Here is a 20,631-nt window from a genome sequence, read left to right as displayed (position 1 = left end):
AGAGGATTTCACCAGTCAAAAGACTGGCTGATCAGTCTTACTGTGTCCTTTTAAAAAAAAATAACGAAAATTGGTATTGTTTGTATGAATGTTGCAATTGTACAGTGCATGAACTCATATAGCGGGCATTCTTCATGTGATAACACTGCTTCTGCTCTCTTGTTCTCCCAGGGCTGATGAAATCGAGATGATCATGACAGACCTTGAAAGAGCAAATCAGGTAGGATTTTAAATGAGTCCCTCATAAAATTTCAAGTCTGACTTTGATTTATTTTTTTTTTTTCCCTTCTCTTTTGGACTTTATGACAGTTCTTTTATATGCACTTAGCAGTCATAACTGTGTAGAGTAAGAAAATATGCAAATTTAGAGAAAAATACAGCTCTTTAGGGATACTCTGTAAGAATTGTATGCACAGTAAAGTAGTGCTTGCCGTATATTTACCTTCTAATAATTTAAACTTAAGTTCCTACTATAGGTATTCTTGGGTTTATGTTTCTAAATCCATCATGCTGGCCCCTATCTGCTGGTTTACCCAAATTAAAGGGCTTCTGCCCTGCAGCAGTGGCAGGGCTGCCAGCAGCCCAACCTGTGGAGGCCAGGCCTTCTGCCGCAGCTCCAGCTTTTGTGGGCTTCTTCGGACTTTTCCTTCCTTTTCTGATATGTTTTATTGACCTTATTAATTTTTAGCAAGGGTTGGATCAGACTGTGCCGTGCAGGAGAACAAAGACATTGTAATTTGTTCCTGTGGATGCTAATTTGGTAGGCTGTGAGATGTCTCCTCCACGTTCCCTTACAGTGCACACACTCCCGAGAAAGTGGCACAATCCTGTGGAACTTTTTAAATTAAAAAGTTTCTAAAAAACCAAACCCAACACCCAGGCAAAGAGCCATCTGGTCCAGTCTGTACTTTGAGTGACTGTGTTAGAGGGGATGAAGTAGATGCGTGTGGACATACAGGATTCCCAGGTGATAAATGCAACAAGTGATGGTTTTACAGAGGGAAACCTCAACCAGGTATTTGCTTATCAGTGAGCTTCATTAATCCCTCTGTCAGGTAAGATCAGAGATTACGGAATTCTCTCAGGTTATGGTTCTATAATCCAGTTGAAGCGTACCTAAGAGCAGCTTGCTTCCAGGGAGAGCACTTGCACCTCCTTCCCCTCCGCAGTCCCGCTGCACGCCTCGGGCTGTCAGTAGCAGTTGTGGAGCTGCACCGTGAGCCCGACCAGGGCACTGATCCTCTTGAAAACTAATCCCCTCCAGCTGCTGCTTTGGTTTGTCTTTTTCCTTTTGCTAGATCAGCTTTCAGCCCCCACGGTCCGCTGGTGCAGCTGACCAGTAGAGCACATATATTGTCCTTTATCACAGAATCACAGAATGGTTTGGGTGGGAAGGGACCCTAAAGCCCACCCAGTGGCACCCCCTGCCCTGGGCAGGGACACCTCCCACCAGCCCAGGTTGCTCCAAGCCCCGTCCAACCTGGCCTTGAACCCCTCCAGGGATGGGGCAGCCACAGCTTCTCTGGGCAGCCTGGGCCAGGGGCTCACCACCCTCACAGCCAAGAATTCCTTCCTCAGATCTCATCTCAATCTCCCCTCTTCCAGTGTAAAATTGTTCCCCCTCGTCCCATGGCTCCCCTCCCTGCTCCAGAGTCCCTCCCCAGCTTTCCTGGAGCCCCTTTAGGGACTGGAAGGGGCTCTGAGGTCTCCCCGGAGCCTTCTCTTCTCCAGGCTTAACAGCAATGAACTTTACGTTAGTTCTTTATAAATTGGAAAAATACTAACGAAGCAGAAGGCAGATTTGTAAGTTGTTGGGTTGATTATTTAGTCAGTAAAAGAAAATTGGGGTTTGCACAGTAGGTTTTTAGTTCTGTCAAAAGAATTTTTGTAGACAGCATTAAATATTTATGAGAGTGCTAGTAATTATTTGAAAATCTGTAGGCTTTTTAGAAATGATGTAGGTGTTAAAGATGTTTTGGTAGAATTATTTGGTGATTTTTGCAAAGGCAGTACATTTTGCAAAGTTGTAGCAATGATTTACCCAGTAGGTTTTTTCTTTTCTCAGAGTAGGTTGTAGGTGGTTGTAGTTAAAGAACAGGTATTTCTCATTTCCTCATTGCCCTACTAAAACAGAACATATCTGTTTGTACAGAAATGCTAAAGGTATTTTCATACCTAACTGGAACAAACCTGCAACTTGGGGTTTTTTTTTACTTTATTGGGTTTTTTTTTAATTAGTCAAAATTTATTACTGCTTATGTGCATAACCCTTAGTTTGGTTGTGATTCAGCAAACTCTGAATCTGCCTGTAAACATCAGTTTGCAGTTCATCTTCCTAGTAAAGCCAGAAGAGGTGATTCTCCCTCCCCTTTTCCCATCTCCCTCCCGGCTGCTGTGGTCCCGTCCCCTCCCCAGCAGCAGCTTTTGCAGCCGGGGGGACCCTTTATTGAGTCCATTGGGCTCAGGGACTGCAGAAAAGCCTGAATTTGGGGCGAAGGGGCCAGGTTTGTTTTCAATGAGACGTGGCAGCGCCGAGATGAGGGATGTGAGGGGAGCGTGTGGCCTCGGAGGAGACAGGGCTGGGGAGATTCACGGGTGGGGGGCAGCGAGCTGCTGGGGGAGCTCAGCTGATTTGCTGAAACGTGCCCGTGGTCCTTGTCTTGTGCGATGCTTCACCTTTGTAAAACACTTCTGTAAATTATAACTAAGTAATCTTCGTAGCAGCAATTCCTGTGTTTTACCTCTTTATGGTTGAAAAAATAATGGAAAGAAATTAAATCCATTGCACAGGCCAGAAAGTGAGTTTGCATCAGGCTGAAGTGTTACAATTGCAGAAACAAGTACTTATCATAATTATGTGTTTAATAGTTAAATTAACATTTCCTTTTACCATTTCAGTAAGTACTTATTCCCCATTATTAAGGCTACCTTTAAAGAGTAATACTCAGCATGGCTCCTACTTTGAGGATAGACTGCCTTGCTGATTTTGATGTGCTGTTTTGCTGCTCTGGAATTAACACTGACCCAGACGACTGGGATTCGGAGCAGAAATTTACAGAACAGCAAAATGTTTGCTCTGAAAATGTGAAAAATATTATTTGCTGTAAATTTTTAAATATCTGATATTTCTTGAAAACACCTTCCTTAGTCATTGGCCTTTTAAAATCCAGAGCTGGCGTTTCCGAACTTCCCTTCTGTACGTGAGGACGCCTCTCTGACCTGAAGAGGTGGGGAGTGCTGTTGCCCTCTCCGGTTCTGCAGTAATGAGGGGGTGGCTGCACTCATTGACGTTGGTCCAGGTGATGAAAGCCATGGGGACAGAGTTGATGTTGTCACTCCCGCCGTTGTGTCCTGTTGGGTGAAGCATGGACCATTCTTCCTAGTCTGCAGACTCCGTCACCTCTCTTCTCCCACTGTTTTCTCCTCATTTAGATCCTCACATTGTTTCGTGCAGGAGCCTTCTGGGCTCGTTTGTGTGCTATCATCCCCAGAAGAACTCACTGGCTCATAGAAATAATTACCTTTAAATACCAGTGAGCTTTGCAGTTTTCTGCTCAGAAAGAAAAAGGGGTAGTGACTGCAAAACTCAGTTTCTCTCTATTATATTATTATCACAAGGTATAAACTGAATTTTCCCACAAACCGTAACCCTAACCAACAAGAGAAGTAAGTCCCTCACTTGAGTGGCGTGAGGTGGGATGGAGGGGTTTGGAGGCGGGTGCTGGAGGTGACGATGTGGTGGCTGCTGGGATGCCAGCCATTCCTCAGCTGCTAATCCAGGCACTCGGTGCGGTTAATCCAAGAGCTTGAGTGGGGTTTTGCAGCAGGACTAGTCCCCTTCACACTGACAAAGCTCCCACAGAGTAGTTTAATCACATCAATTTACACCCACTGCTGCGTGAGGGGGGGCCTGCTTGGGAGGTGGGTGTCAGTGGCGGCCACTTTAAAGTCCTGAGGGCTATAAACCAGTACAAAAAGGACAAGAATGGTGCATTAAAACGGCTGGTCTACCTACGCCTGCCTCAAGAGGAGCCGTTAGCTCCATGACGTGTAGGTTTAGGGGGGGGGTGTAAGGTCCAAAGCCAGTAGCCCCCACTCGCTTTAGCAGTAAAGAGGCAACTGCGTCTTCTGGGAGGCGGCAGAGGAGCTGTCGGCAGCTGGGCTCTGCCCTCACAGAACCACAAAATAGTAGGGTTGGAAGGGACCTCTGGGGATCACCCAGTCCAACCCCCTGCCAGAGCAGGGTCACCCAGAGCAGGTGGCACAGGAACGCGTCCAGGCGGGGTTGGAATGTCTCCGGAGACGGAGACTCCCCCACCTCTCTGGGCAGCCTGTGCCAGGGCTCTGCCACCCTCAGGGTAAAGAAGTTCCTCCTCACGTTGAGATGGAACTTCCCATGGTCAAGTTTGTGCCTGTTGCCACTTGTCCCATCGCCAGGCACCACCGAAAAGAGTCTGGCCCCAAATGCTCTCGGATCCTCTCCTTGTCCCCGGGGTGGTGTGACTTGTATGGCTTGGGTGTGTAAAGCGCTGAAGCCAAAATATAACTAAACGCAATAGGAATGGCTTATTTTCACTTTGCTAACTCACCAGCTCGATAACGAAAGTAAGCCAAGAGTTCACCCTCACATTTCCATGAAGATTTAATAATCCTGTAGTTTGGGGAAGGGACTCGTTTTATTAAGATTTCATTTTGCACAATAAATCACTGCATATTTTCTGATATGCTACGAAGTATAATAATAAATAATTAAAACTAAACTACCCTTACTTGTCAAAATAAATGATTTATCATAGTTCGGGATATAGCATCTTTGAATTTTTTATTGTTTGATTCCCAGAATATTATAATTTCCAATCAGTGAAGTTAATGAAGCTCCAGTGTACTTTTCTGCATTTGCAACAGTTACAGTTGTGTGAATGTATATTTTACACAAATAGTTATGGTTAGCGCGTTTCAGTACCTTTTCAAGTTTATCCCTTTCTCTTAAGCGTTCATGGCAGTAAGTCACGAGTCTTTTGGACGGCAAATTTATTCAAACGAATTATCCTTCTGTTTCTATCCTTCATCTCGCAACCTGGAATCACCCAGCTGTGTGTGAGAAAAACTGGCGTTTCTGTTGAAAAGAATAATTCCTGTGTTGTGACAACAGAAATACTTCGGAGTGTTAATTCTTTTTAAAAAAGAGAGAGGGGAGGCTCAGTTTAAGGTTTTATTATTGAGTCAAAGTTTGTGGTTTCACGTCGTTCATGTATCTAGTCTGTTTACTGCCTTTATACATTCAGTTCACATTGTTCTAAGAGAAAGAAAAAAAAGTCTAATGGGCTTTGTAATTTGGGCTTCTTGGAAAAAAAGTGCTTTTTCACTTTGAAAAGAAAAAAAGTAGAACTTCGGTTAGGGTTGCTTGATCCTGGGTTATTGTATTTTAATCCTGAGGAGGAAATCAATTTGAAAAGCAGAATCAGATATAAGTATCCTTAGATTTTGGGAGTTAGAATAGTCAGGGAACATGGGACAATTTTTTTGTGGATTGCATTGTGAAAGCTATAGGAAAAGAATGAATTTATTTTTTTTCCTGCTGTGTCTGTGCCATGTTTATGCCTTTGGAAAAGCAAAACGTTTCCATTGGTTTTCTTTCCATCTTCACAGCGCCGATAGTGCTCCCAGATTTCTACTTCTTGTTTTTTTCTGGGGAAAGAAAGTCAAATATAGAAACTTCCGTTTCTATAGGACCTAAACAACTGTTCTTTCATAACCATTTATTAAAGAATCTGGACTGGATCAGTACTATTTATTCCACAGAAACGTAGTGTTAGATTTTAAGATTTGTAGAGGAAGGGTTAGGGAGTTTAAGCATTTTTTGTAACCGAACTTCCACCAAAATACATAAAACAGCGCCTGCTATAGAAGTAGAAAGAAAACCTTACCAGGGCATTTTAGGAGAAATGCTGTTCTCGAGATTATTTTTTTATTTCATTGGGTATGGTGCCTTCCTGGCCCTAACAAATCACATTGGAAAATGGTTTGAAAACAAATTCCCACGAAGAGAGATTGCTATAAAATATGTATGGTTTTCAGCAGCGGATGGAATAAATTCTCCCCTTTCACTTAGCAACACAAATGCAACCCAGTATAGGTAGCGCAGGTGCTGGGCGGGAGGGGTTTGCTCTGACCCTTCCCAAATACCCGCTTTTCAGTCCGCCTCCCTTTGCCGTGGAGCAGCTCCTCTGCTGTCGTGGTGTGCCGTGGCCCCGCCGAATTCAGCAGAGTCGTGCCATTTTGTAACAGATGAGGTTATTCGCTCAGTCCCGTGGTTTCACTATCTGGGAAATGGGAATAACATTTACTTTACAAAGTGCATTGAGCTCCTTGCATGGAGAAGTGCTGTATGAAGGCAAAATATGGTTAATATTATTTTCATACAAACACAGGAGTTTCCTGTAAATGCTTGGCTTTCAGTTGGGAATACATTTATCTGGCAGCCTTTTAGTGCACGAAGGAAAGTGCAATAGCCTGAAGACAAGAATGAAGACAACCCAACCTCTTCTGTTTGGAGTTGTTTTATTTTTTTTTATTTTTAAGTAATTCTCCATTGCTGGAAAAAATAGGTGCCAGAGCCTTGAAGAGTCTTTCATGTCACAGAATTTCTGATCAACTTGCTGTTGTTCTGTGAAAGCTGGGGTCGCTTAAAGGTTGTAAAATAAATTTTTATATCTCAAAAGTTAGAAAATCAAAGCACATTGAACCAGAGTGCTTTAATTGATCTCGTACTTCGAGAAACCTAGCTTTTTGCAGCAGCTTGCAAGTAAGAATCTCAGCTTCAAGCATTTAAAACCAAGCATGGTGATTACTGCCATAACCGGGCTCATTAACTTCAGCAGAATTACTTGTGGTAATATACACTCCTAGCCCGTAGGAAGATTTTGCCGTGTATAGCACCGAATTTAGCACGTAATAAGGAAATATAGTTTGGCCGGTGGAACTTTAAGGGAAAGGTTATACTTTTTTGCTTGTAAGTATCTCATTTTGCTATTCACACCACTGGTCTTTGATCAAATTAACATTTTACTGTAAGTAGAAGAGCACTCAGTTAATGCTATTCATTATCTTGTCAGGAAACAATGAGAATAATTTAAACTGGATATATCGTGTAAGGCTTTTTTGTTTTTTTTCTAATTGGAAAGCACACGGCAGCACCACCATCATGACCTACTGGCTTCACTGTGAACACTACAATATTTACACACTGTATTAAGGAGAATGAAAGTATTTTGAGGTGTTTCGTTACTAGGGAGTAGCTCTCTGCTAGAAAAACAGCGATATGGAAATTAAGAGGAATTGTATGACTGAGGTATCCAGAAAAACGTCATTTTTAGGCAATGCTGGATTTGCATGGTCTCTAGCAAGGCCAGCAGTGTGACTGTCACTGGTCATCGTGGTTTTTCTGGGCTGTGCACAGTAGATTTGGAAGTAAGAAACCAAGAGTTTCAGCTCTGACTGATGAAAAGCAACTGTACCATGGAATACGTATTTCTTAGCCAAAGTGGGAGAGTTTCACACAAAGAGAAGGTTGCGTGAACTTTCCAGTGGCTCCAAGTTGTGCAAGATTGGTAGGTTTTAGCCGTTTTCCATACTGGGCGTCTGTCTCTGGCCGCGCTCTCTTTTCTTATTTCAGGAAAAATTGTTCAACCATTTCTAAGAACAAGATTAGGAAAAAAAATCCACTTCTCCCCACATGTTACGAGTTGTTCTTGCTGTTTTGGTGAGGAGCCTGCTGTGCCCATATTTAAGAGAAGGGGCTTGGCACTTGATGAGGGAGGGTTTGCCTTTTTCTCAGGCTTGTATCTTCTGTTGCTTCAAGTAGCAAAAGGAAAATTAAAAAAAATAAAGCCCCAAGTTTGGCCAGCCTATAAGCGTCTGAAAAAAAATATGAGTTCACACAAATTCAACAGAATCTGGTTTGAATTTGTCGGCTTTGATGTCCGTGCCTGTCCCAAGCACGCTGTAGTCGTGCTGCAGTCACCCAGCTGGGTGAACATTAACCAGCCAGGTTTTTCTTCTCTTGGTGGCAATAAGGTTCAGCGCCACTTCGAGGGGGAGCAGCGGGAGGGGAGATGCTTCTCCGGGCTGCGGCGGGGAGACGGGCACCGCCGGCGTGAGAGCGCAGAGAGCGGGAAGCGGAGAGGGGGAATTGGTGGCGGGGAGGGAGGGAGGAGAAGGAGCGGGACAGGGTAGACACCAGGACCTTTGGAGAAGAGGCAACGAGGAAAAGAGGAAGGAGGAGATCGTGGGGGTAAGACCAATCGTGGAAGTTCGTGTGTATTTGTTAAGTTGTGTGAGATACGAGCTTGCTTTTTCCTGCCTGAAGCTAAAGGCACCGGGAAGCTCAAGAGAAGGTGCAAAGGGTGCTTCCAGTGGCCAAAATGAATTAGGAAGGGGACAAAGCAAAGAGGGGTAGGAGCCAGAGAGGCAAAGGCAGAGGACTTTGGAGGGAAGCAGCACCCCAGCCGCTGTGCGAGGTCTTGGGTGCTGGTGAGCCCGAGCCACCCAAATGGCAACATGCTGGGAGCTTGGGGAACCCAGGGAGCTCAAAACGGGGGTTCTGACAGCGCATTCATTAACGTTTCTGAAGCTCTTGGATCCTCTGGTGGTGGAAACCAGATCACAGCCCATGAGGAAGCGATTAATCCTATCTGCAGAGGAGGGTGGGATTAGTTTGCAGTAAATAAGCCGCAGAGGTCGCACACAGACCAAGCAGGACAAAGCAAAATATTCATTCACCGAGCAAGATTCATCCCGCGAGCTGAACAAAGTAGGGGTCTCGGTGGGAAAAAGCAATGGCATGTTGCTGCGCGGATCCATCCTGCCTCCCAAAGCCCCGCGCACGGGGTGGCCCAGCACACCTGCGGCCGTGGGGTTGGCCTTTCAAAACTTTTAAGTGCTCAGTTTTGAAACCGCTGTTCTTTTAACAGGTTTTTGTGTGTAATTTATAATTTATATTGCAATGGCACCCAAAAGTGCTTTCCAGACGCTGAACCCATCTATAAGCTGGCTCTAAAAAGCTTCCATTCTGGGGGAAAAAAAAAAAGAATAATTGACCAGTATTTCCCAAACGGAATTGCCCAAAGTTTCTGTTGATGTATTTTTAACAATGCGTAGTATGAAGTCTTGTCTGATATTATTCACAGGATTACAACAGGTGTTCTGAATTGGCTGGGGAGGCTGTGCAGAAAGGGCAGCTGACAGCTTACTGTATATGCAGATGTAACATCTATTAGAAATATCCTCTGTGGTTTGCTTGCATGCAAGCTGAATAGATTCTCAAAACAATGCTGCTGTGAATGGAAGCCATCAGCAGAATTGCTTAAGGCTGCAAAACCCATTACTTATACAGCAGTAGACGCAAGAGCAAGTGCCACAGTGTAGTGACTTGTCCTGCTTTGCTGGAGTTGTTTAGCAGCTATTAGATCAATATAGGTACATCTACAGCTAATAAAGTGCGAGAAAATAATGTATCTCCATCCGTATCGTTAGCTCAGTTTTTAATCCTAATACTATCCAGCTGCACAAACAACGTAAACTTTCTCTGTTTGTGCCTTTTTAATTCTGCTGCCTTTTTTTCAGGCAGACAATAGCTTGTGTCCCTTGCTCTGATTATTAGAGCCATGTTACTGTACTTTTACAATTACATTTTAATTACCGCTGTAGAACCTATGCAAAATCATTTAATAGAATGTTGTGAGCAAATAGCGCAGATGATGCATTTAGTATTTGATTGCCGTTAGTTTACTGATTGATTAAACACGCAGGCAGAGTCTCCGCTTTGACTAGGAAGTCAAAGACCATGCACGCCCACGGGGATGTAAGTTTTATAGTCACTATTTTAGAAGACTTAGGTTTTCAAAAGGATTAGCTGAAAAAGTGGAGAATCTGGTACAAAAAAATACAGCAGCTTTCGTTGGTTAAAAATGAATTTGTTATTCAATAAGGCAAGGGACCCATTGGTGTAAAGGGTGAAAGTTGGTCAAGAAAAGTTTTGGCCTTGGTTGGTGGCAGTTCATGGATTTGGAAGCGTTGGTGATACGTCTCGAAAGTGGAGATAGGAGATGATTTTAGCTATTTTCTGCTGGAAGTGCAGTGTGATTTGCATGGAGCAGCCCAGGTGAAAAACTGGTTACTCAAGGAGGTAAGCAGTGTAGTTTTATAATAATAAAATGCATTTTTTTAGAAAAAGAGAGAAGAAAGTCTGACCAGGAGGAGTCTATGCTGTAAAAACAGCCAGGTTTTGTTCTGCTTTTCTGAACAGAAGCTTATACATGGTTATGGAAAGGACTTTGCTGCTATTTATTGCCTGAAGTTAGTGATCCATCTGTCTCTCCCCTAAGTCTTGTACAGACGATCTTCCCTCATAACTCTGCCTTTCTCCATTCTGTTAATATTGAATATTTGTATGGGAATTTTGTCTGGTAGCCAAGTCACAGGCTTATCAGATATTCTGTAAATCCTCCGCAGTTGGTAACCGATCTGTGCAAAATTGTCAGTTTAGGGTTAAATATTGTTGAATAAATAGACCTGCTGAAAGAATGGGCTCTAACAATTCATGTTTTGGGAAATAATTACTGAAGAAAGACAGCCCACAACATTGTATGTGTGTTAGAGAGAATGGTCAGAATATCTTTTAATTCAGCATTTACCCGGGAGAATTATTCCCATGAGGAACCTCGCAATAAAATCTGCTTGGTCTATGAGAATAGAAAGAAATTGAATAAAAAGACTCCATTTCCACTTGTATTTATTCAGTCTGGGAAATTCAGTGGGCCGCAGCATTAGTATCAGCAGGGGATTCCTTGCTCCTAGCGTTAAATTACTGTCATAATCGCTCAATTATTTCTTCCTTGTACTGTTTAAAATAAAAATCCATCACATTCTATGTTTTTTTCTAACATTTATTAGGTTGAGTGTTTAGGAAAATCAATTATATTCAGTCAGGCATGAATTGATGAATGTTCTTGTAATAATTGTCAGTTGTTAAACTGAATGTACTTTCTCTTTTCGCCCCTTTTCATTTCCTTCAGAGGGCAGAGGTGGCTCAGAGAGAAGCAGAGACCTTAAGGGAGCAGCTCTCGTCAGCCAACAAATCTCTCCAACTTGCTACGCAGATCCAGAAGGCACCTGATGTGGTGAGAGAAAATATTTACTGACTCTTACAGGTTTCTGACATTCCTGCAGCACAGCTCTTTCAATTTATGCTCGCAGCTATAAAAATATCTGTTTGGAGCAGTATTTTAACTGGAATGGAATGGTGTTCCTTTGGGATTGCAGTTTGGTTAAACTTCTAAGGGGGCTGGTGTCTGCAGAAGACCACAGGAAGGACAGAGGTCACTCTGCTCCGTGGTGACTGGTACGGTGATCCATAGATCTCCGCGGCGGCCAGTCCGGGCGGACGGCAGCAACGCTCGGAAATTATTTCCTGTTGGCAGGAGCGTCAGCAGAGGGAAAATAAAGGCAGGAATGCGGTATGACAAAGAGTGCCGGGGTGGGCCGTCAGCCTGGCTGGAGGGCACGTGGAGCTTCAGACCCAGGGCACCAGCTTTGCCCAGAGCTGGTCGCGTTAGCGGGACCTGCTGCCTGCCCGTGGCTGCGGCTTGTTGTTCTTAGTGTACGGGCTGTCAGAGGAGCCACACACAAATTCGGTATCATTCCGGTTTTCACTGTGAATATATCTCAGCTGAGAATTACGCTTACAAATTCAATAAAAGCAGCTTAGAAAATTGAGGAGATACCCTGCGCTCCTAAAGGTCTGGCTGGTTGTTGCCTTCTCTGCGTGTTTCTAAATCAAGCAAACACCGCTGGCTGGGGAGGCCGTCGGACCGTGCAGGCACAGGGCGCTATTGCAGGACTCCAGTTGGTCCTGGGTTAACAGGTACCGCAAATGAGCAGACAGATTATTTTGATTTTGGAGAAATAGGAGTACTTAAATGTAAATATGCAATTAAGTGAAATTTAGTCTACTTCTAAGCAGCAGATTTAACAAACAAAAGAAATCATGCTCCTTGTATTGCTTTTTTTCTTGCGAGCCATATACATGCTTGACACTGACAGTGGAGAAACACATGGTTGCCTTTAAAATACATTTGCAGAGAATGAGTAACAAACCGTAAGTCCTCCAGATCTGTTTGGTCGTCTATTAATACGACCCAGTATTTTCTCAGGGAAATCGAAAGATAGACACGCAGGCTGCAAAACAAAAAATAAAAAAAGAATAAAAAGCCCGAATATCACTTGTAACTCTGAATTACCTGCCTCTTCCTATCTCGTGTCCTAGTCTTATCATTATTTTAACATTAGGTCTTTCTTGTATTTAATAGTACTTCTGCACTTCATTTATATTTAATATGACAACTACTGCAGGATGAAAATGATCATTATCTATCTTATTTCAGACTCTACGTTCTAGTCTCAATAGGCACAAGCAGCAGATGATTATACAACTTGTGATGTTTCATGCAAGCAAATTAGAGGTTTTTTTCAAGTTAAAAGTATAATTCAGTGTAATAGGAGAGCGTTGTTAACTGCTGTTCATACATGTAGCATTCTGTGAGATGCAATGCCATGTAGTCAGGGAGAATCAAGCTAAGTGTTTAGAAGATACGGAAAAGGTATTTTGTTGTGCCTGTATTTTCCAGAGAAGAGGGTATGGAGTATACTGCAATCTGCTGCAATGTCATCGTGAATTGTAAGGAAAGTGCTTGGGTGACAGCGTCGGTGGGTTGAATTTTCAGCTCTTTCACTGTAGGGTCTTTGGTATTAGTGCTTACGATCATTGTCTCTCTCGGTAAATGGATTTTTTCCTACTTCACTGGTGTTTTCTGAGGAACAGCCATTAACGTTTGTAAGACGCGTTTTAGGCTTTTTAATGGAACGTGTGTTCATCACTGGGTTGCCCTGTGCTCCCCAGATCCCCGCAAGGATTTCCTTATGTTCTTCATGGAAAGAGGTTCAGAGCTTTCCGAAGCATTATAGCTGTTGATCTCTTAACACAAAAGGAGACAAAAGAGATGGTACAATTAGTCTGTATTATCTTTTCTGAATAGATCCTACCTTCTTCCTAACTTCTCTGTCCTCTCTTATTTCTTGTCCTATTGCAATGTCAGTCTAGTGAGGAAGTTTCAGGCTTGAGGACAGATTTTGCAGCTGTGGGAAACTGGAAGAAGAAAGATCCTGGTTCAGGAAAGGGAATTTCTGAAAGTGGAGACCGTAGGGAGAACGGCCTTGTCTTAACAGCTGTCACATCTATCTTCATCCCCATGGAGGACAGGCTTTAGTTGCTAGCAGTAATGTTAACAGTGAACAATTTTCATGCGAGGAGCAAGTTCATTGGAAGTAGCACTTTGGGGCAATTTTTGACAATTTTGCCTGGAACATGGCGTGCATATGAAGAGCCAAAGGCACATGACTCTGCCGTTCCTGATTAAGAAATTCTGCTCCATTACTTCAGAATATTTTATCTGATTAGTATTTTGTAAGCACAGATTTTCATAGTTGTCAAAGCATTTGGACTATTAATAATAAATAGATCTAAATAGAATCCCTTGACTTTCACGGCTGCCTCTTTCCAGAACACTTACGAAATAGGGACATTTATTCTCTCCATTATCCTTATTTCACCAAAGAGCTGTCCTGGGGAGCAGAAAGGTTCATCTTCCAGATTCACGCAGTCACCACAGGATTTAGAGATTATTTCTGTCTCTCATGCTACCCCATGCCATGCTTGGTCCTTACCTAACTGCCCTGACTTCAAGCTTGCTGCATTTTTTTATTTATGTGCTCTAATATCTTTTTCACCTTAGGAACAGGCCATCGAGGTGCTAACACGGTCCAGCTTGGAAGTAGAACTGGCTGCGAAGGAGCGGGAAATCGCCCAGCTGGTAGAAGATGTCCAGAGACTCCAGGGCAGCCTCACCAAGCTGCGGGAGAACTCCAGCAGCCAAATCTCACAGCTGGAGCAGCAGCTGACCGCCAAAAACAGCACACTCAAAGTAAGGCTCGGTTCTGTGCTCAGCAGCTTTCCAAGGCTATAACTGACGTGCCAATGTTGGGTTTTACTGATGTAAGTTTTCTGTGGTTCTGAGAGGCACCGGAAAAGCCATTGACTTCTTCAGGATGCTGTTGAATTCCAGTTTCTGTGGTGTTTTCTTCAAAGTGAGCACAGTTTTGTTGAAATTTAATTTACCTAGTTCCCATTGGTTTGAAATTTGTTTTTGCAGAACGTGGCTACCTTTAGGATTAAAGCCAACACATATTTACCATGGATATATAGTGAAGTGGCTGAACTGAAAAGGCACAGAAAATCCTTCTTAGGTTTTAAAATTTATCATTCCCATTCCAGCGATGGGTATTGCAGCTTTGCCAGGAATGTTTATCGTGCTATGGTCTATCTTTGAGTTTACCTGCTACCCGCTCCAGTTCTCTCCACTGGAAAAGGGAAGTGTGTCATTTAGAGCATAACACCAAGGAAAGCCAAGACACAAAGAGAAGGCTTTTTGGCCTTAATAAGCTTTTTTGGTTTTTTTTAAACTGTATATTTGCTGCACGGTAATCCCATTTATAATTAGCAGTCTAGTCCTATGCTCGTTTGCACACCAGTAGCACTGCACCAAACCCAGAAGAAACACCTAGCAATTTTGTGAGTGACCCTTTTACCTTTACCTTTTCAGCAGCTTTACTTTCTTCGTGCGCTAGCCCACACAGTTTTGATCTATCAGTAAGCATGAGAAATGTTTCCTGACATGTGTTATGAATCAGTTTCCTGTACCTCCCGTCTCTTTCATTGTTCTGCCATCTATGAGCTTCAAAGTGTAAACAAGATAAATTTATCTATTCCATTAAAAACTTCATAGTTTTGCAGGTTTTATAGTCTGAGAGGTTTTTGAAAGCAGGAGGCTGATGGTACCCACTTAGCTCTGACGGTGGCGTGGGCAGGCTTTCCTCTATCAGAATGATTTAATGCTCAATTGCAACTCTTACAAATTGTTCTAATTCTGACATTTTTTAGAGGTTACTAGTTTTGCTCTGGCATAGCAAAATTTATGTGGACAAGTGTCTGTTAAGGATGAAAGCTGAAGTGTTGCATTCAGTATGCTTTCTGCATGTTTCAAGAGAGCCTGGCAGAATTTTCATGAAAATTGAGTAGAGCAAAGGAAACTTACTGGGTTCCTGTATTGATGGTATCGGTCTCTGGGGGCACCTGTCGTAATGAGGGAGGACGGTTCGGAGGGACGCATTTTGCTGGCTACACCCATGTCACAGGGTTTTTTTATTTTTTCATAAAGCCTGATAGAAAATACCTTGAGTCCTTGCACTTGACAGATTTTCTCGGAATAAAGCATGTTCCTGGTGAGGTCAGTATTAGTTAGCCATTAACTTCAAAGGGAGTAGGATCACAGAAATGACAGAGCAAGTCTTTGATTTTCATTGCAGTAATCTCCTTCCATTTTCTCATAGTCTGGCCCGCCTAATGCTCTGTGTTTAGGTTCCTGTTGATCGTGTCTGATGCAGTGACTCTACTGATAAAGTTTTGGTCATTTCAACCCTCTTTAACCTTATTTGTTGCACTATAAAAATATTTCAAAATACATACTTTTACCCCAAAGTGGTGGGAAACCCTGTGTCTGAGACGTGTCGTACAGAGACCCAAATCTCAGTGGTGATGTGTTGATCTCATGTTTGATTATAGAGGAATTGCTTCTAAAATAACTGTTATTGTAATGGTTGCCTCCACAAAAAATGAATCAGTTTCACAAATTAAAGCAATGTTCTCAGACCATATCTTGGGGGAATTCTTTAATACTCTATGACTTAATGAAACAATACAGAAATACTTTCAAAATTATTACTTCTTTATCTTCATCTAATCTAATAATCAAAACATGTCCTCTAGTAACAAGACTTTTCTAACTGTAATGATATTAACCCTTTGTTGCTGGGAGTTAGAGCTTCCCAGCTACCCAGTTAAAATGCAGCGGTGCTAGTTAGCAGAGAGATACAGCAAATAACCTAGGCTAATTAATATGGGCCTTTTAGTATATCACTGGAAACTAAACCACGACATGAGCCTAATGGGGTTTTTAAAAGGTTTTAAGCCCCAGAATACAGCCCGTGCTGTTTTACCTGAGACACTTCAGTTAATAATACAGCGACGGTTTGGTCTTTTTAAATAACGTAAGAGGGGAACTTACCTGTGCGTCCTCTAACATGGGGTCACTCGCACAACCGATGCGAGATGATTCCTTAACATGGAATATCTGCAAATTTAGCGTGCAGCAATGCCGCCCGTCCATTCTGTCTGTCCTCTGGCTCCCTGCATTCGTGTATGTTGGAGCACGTTAGAATATATTTTGTCTGAATTAACCAGGTTGATATTTAGTGCAAGATATTAGTTCCTCCAGATTGTCTCACAGCTTGAACCTTTGTTATACCATGTTCTGTGCATTTTTTCAGGGTTCTTTGAGACAATTACCATACTAATACATTTCAAAACAGTCGTTGACTGGGAAGATGCCAAGTGCCTAAATGGTCTGCGTATACACAGGCGTTGCATTCTCAGTTGTTAGTTTACATTGTTTAGTAAAGTATACATTTAGGTGCAGATTTTCCATGGCAACAATCTCTGTATTAGGTACTTGGGAATGATGGATGGATGTGTTTTTTATACAATTCAAAGTAAAATATTGCTGGTTGCCATACTGCTCTAACAGCACACAAGTACCTGAGGGTCCAAGAGAGCTTCATTCTGTCAACATCTTTTTTCTTTTTTTTTTAAACTGTGCTGTGTACCTAGAATTTCCAGAAATACTTTCAGGGTATAGCATATACCTTTACAGAATTCGATTTAATATAGATATATTTTAAATGGAAATTGGATTTTTTTCTGCATTTTAGATCTTTTTTTTCTACAAAAAGCTTTTTTTCTCCGCATATCCTTGTGTAAGTAACTAAAATATTAATCCAGGATAATAGTTTGATTTAAATCGCTTCCAGTACTTTTTATACTGAGGGCTAATGTAAATAGCCAGTTATCCCTACTGGAAAAGCTAAGCTGTTCCAAGTGGCAGAGTTAAGGCAGAGCTGACCTGTGGTGTAGCTTTGCTTCAAGCTGTAGAGCAGCACAGAGCAGCGAGAGGCAGCCGCAGAGTGACACGGCCAAGGAGAGCTGAGCGATGCCAGGTGGTTCCGCAGGGTCCTCCCATCGCCTGCATCCAGTTTTAGAGCTGTCAGTCGCGAGGCTGAGCCCCCTCGCCGGTACCGAGGGCTCTCTGGCTCGCTGGTTTCATGTGAAGATCCCTCTCCAGTCTTCCTGAGCCTGGTCCGGTGCACTAAAAAGCCTGGCTGGATTCCTCGTTCCAGTAACTGCATTTTACTCAGTGTTGAGCTGCAGCTTGAAAAGCTGCTTGAACTTGGGCCATGTTGTAGCTGGCCCTCTGGTCCTTTAAAGATGGCGAAATAGCTGGAAGTCCAGCAAAGCCCCATGATGCTGCTGTTGACATCTGAAGAAGCCTCATTTAAATTATGAAGATGGCTCAGATGATGGACTCACTGATCCTGTGGGTGCTGTATTATTACATGGTGTTCAGGTTTGCTGCTTGTACCCACCGGATAGCTTTGAGATGGGCGATGCCTACGCACTGGCTTACTTGGGGAAGACAGCATGGTTAAGAGTTTCCCACTTCTGATTGTTCTTCCCACTTCTGATTATTCGTCTGTCCCAGCCCGGCCGTTCGTGCACCCCTAATTGTGCTGGTGCACAACTTTATGGGGCTGCATTGTAAACGGGTTTGCTAAAATTATCCCTCCCCTGCCTTCCTCCTGCATTCAACGAGCAGCCCAGGAGTTGGGTGTAGGATCTTCTTGAATTCACTTCTCCACTGAAGGCAGCCTCCCCTGGACACAAAGCCCTATTTTTCTTTTTCATGTCGTATATTCCTTTCCTTTTCAAAGTGGATGCTTTGTCTTTGAGGGTGGTACGTCCTTGTGTTATTTCTGTTTCTTGTGACCTTTGGGATTCTGTGCCAATTTTAACACTAAAAATTCAGTGAAGCAGAGCTAGCCTGAACTTATCCATGGGAGTTGTAAGCCAGTAAGTTCTGTTCTTTCTTTGCTTAGGTCAGGCATGCCTGTACTAAGCAAAGAAATGATTAGTGGGAAATTAATGTGGCTTCCGCAAGCAACGTAACAGCATCAATTATGTATCACTATGTTTTAGGCCTCCTGAAGCATTTATCCTGTAGTGATGAGCACTGTTGTTGGGAGCAGGGGCTCTTGGGTAAGGTCCAAATGTGTGGCATTGCATTATGGATTGTGTTAGGAGGTTTGTTTCAACGTTTGTGCCATCCTCACACTGAAGAGAAGCCACTGAGGCTGCCCCAGGTCAGGCAGACCTGAGCAAAAAGGCCTTCTGAGCCGGTCTCAATGCTTCATCTCTGGTGTGTAATCCTGTTAGTTACTGCAATAAGTAATGCTTGTAAAACGACTTGGTACAGCTGTTTTATCTGGGCATGAGGCATTGTAGAAGTCTTACAAGCCTAAGGCGTTCCAGTCAACAACAGCTTCTTCAGTCTTTCCTCATGTAGATAAGGTTATCGAGAACCGTCCTGTTAAGAATACAGGATGTGCCAAAGCGTCCTGCTTGTTTACTCAATTTATCAGTTTCCTAAAAATTTCAGCTGCCCCACTTTTAATACCGTCTTCCCCGATCCCTTTATTGAACACACGACAGCGACATTGCGAACAGCCGAATTGGGCCCTACTGAATTCTGTAATGCTTGGCACTCTGTAAACAAAGGGAGAGTGAGGTATAATTGTGTTTACGTTGAATTGGTTATAGTTTGTTTTCTAATATATGTAAATTAGGTATGAGTCATTAACCCTCACTTGTGCGCTGCTGTATATATGGAATAATTTAAGGATGATTTTGAAAGCCTGCAGAAAAAAACAATCTAAGTAATTAAATCCATGTTCTTTCTTTTAAAGCAACTGGAAGAAAAACTGAAAGGACAGGCTGATTATGAAGAGGTTAAGAAAGAATTAAAGTAAGTGTTAAATGCCTACATAATTTTTTCACAAACTCTAGTTTAACAATTGTTGAATGAAGCCACAAATCTGTGTTCTTGGAACAATAAAGAATTCAGTCAAAACCACAAAGACGGGGAAATCGGGAATATTGGCAGAAATCGCATCCAGAGCCAGTGCAACTGCTGTATCTGAGAGTTCTCCTTTTTGTTGCTGCAGAGTATCGCAATGGCAAATAATACAGGCGTCCCTGAAGAAAAGGCTCTAAAACTGTCATCCCCCAAGGGTAAAAAGCTTGAAAATCCATGGTGGTTTAGGTGGGCCGCTCTTTAAAAATTCTCGGCCAATAGCTGAATGTAACGCGGACCAAGAATTTAATGTGGAGCCTTTGGCCATAATACCTTTTCTCTGCTTTTGCCAGCCCAAGTGTTCAGCACTTAGCATTTTAATGCTGTGCTTGTTTCACTGTATATTTTTGCTAATATATTGTGGTTTTAAACTGAAGCCACAAACAGCCTCTTCCTATTTCAAGGGGTTTTTTAAGAGACTTAAGAGAGCCTCATTTTAAACTATAACAAGATAAGCTGTCAGGTTCAGAGGAGAAGTTTTTTGACTAGAAATATGTTTAGTGTCACGGTTTAAATAACTGCAAGAAGCTCCATCCCTTCTTTCATCATTCTGGCATTTTGGTGTGTATTTTAAGAAGACTGAAAAAATGTTAACCTTGTTTAATGAGGTATTTCAGGTGAGGCTGGGAGTCATGTGCTTTTGTTTACGTGTCCCCGGAGAATATGGAAAGCAGGTTTGGTTTGGGGAGCCGGAGGACAGCCCAGCCCCTGGTGCTCTTGTAGCCAAGCCGCGGTTCTGGTTCGCTGCAGCACACCCTGCTGTGGGTATAGAGTTTCTGTCCAGTGAAATGAGTTATCCGTTTCTTTGGTCATTATACCTGAATATTAACCGGTCTCAAAAAAGCTTCATCGTTTTAGTGGTACGGGTAGGTACGTCCACGTTCTGTTCTGCATTAAGGAAAAGCAGCTTCAGATTTCAGCTGGTTTATACCCTCGTATGCAAAGCAGTGTATGGGAATTAAGCCGCAACCTTCCGATTTGCTACATGAGTTACTAGAATGTGAATGTGGCAAAACAGCAAATGAGTTTTAAATCCTACCTGGTTTAATGCCTTTACTTTAGATACAAAACTCATTTAGATCCCTGTGTTCCTGGTGGCAGTGCCTTTTTTCTTTTCCTTTTCTTTTTTACAACATGAGGGCAGGGATGGGAAGGCAGATAAAAGGTCCGGGAGAAAACACGGGAGTGTTCATCTGGTGCTTCTGCCTGTTCCTGTTGTTACAAGATGAGCCTGCAGTGAAAGAGATGGGAGAATCTCCTGGAAGCGGCCCTTGTGGGGTGCCAGTTAATCAAATCTCTTTCTCGGGGCTGCTACAGCCTTTATATCCCCTGATTTGTGGGTGACGTTTTTCATCTGGGCAGGTGACTTTGAAGGGACAGCCAGCTAGCTTGTAGGTGGACCTGGGGTTCATCCGTGTCCTGCTGGAGGGGGCGG

General features: G+C 42.9%; 1 protein-coding gene across 7 annotated transcripts in view; it reads left to right on the top strand.

The window, feature by feature from the left end:
* CUX1 (cut like homeobox 1) overlaps positions 1-20,631 on the top strand; it is a 280,982-nt gene that overhangs the window by 178,354 nt on the left and 81,997 nt on the right. For all 7 annotated transcript variants that reach the window (XM_054209734.1, XM_054209732.1, XM_054209736.1 and 4 more), the window contains exons 9-12: positions 172-220; positions 11,076-11,180; positions 13,851-14,039; positions 19,030-19,088. In XM_054209734.1, the coding sequence (XP_054065709.1) occupies positions 172-220; positions 11,076-11,180; positions 13,851-14,039; positions 19,030-19,088 (402 nt within the window). The remainder of the gene's footprint in view (positions 1-171; positions 221-11,075; positions 11,181-13,850; positions 14,040-19,029; positions 19,089-20,631) is intronic.

This window comes from Rissa tridactyla, chromosome 7 (assembly GCF_028500815.1).
Source record: "Rissa tridactyla isolate bRisTri1 chromosome 7, bRisTri1.patW.cur.20221130, whole genome shotgun sequence".
NCBI lineage: Eukaryota > Metazoa > Chordata > Aves > Charadriiformes > Laridae > Rissa > Rissa tridactyla.
This window is presented reverse-complemented; position numbering and strand designations above follow the sequence as displayed.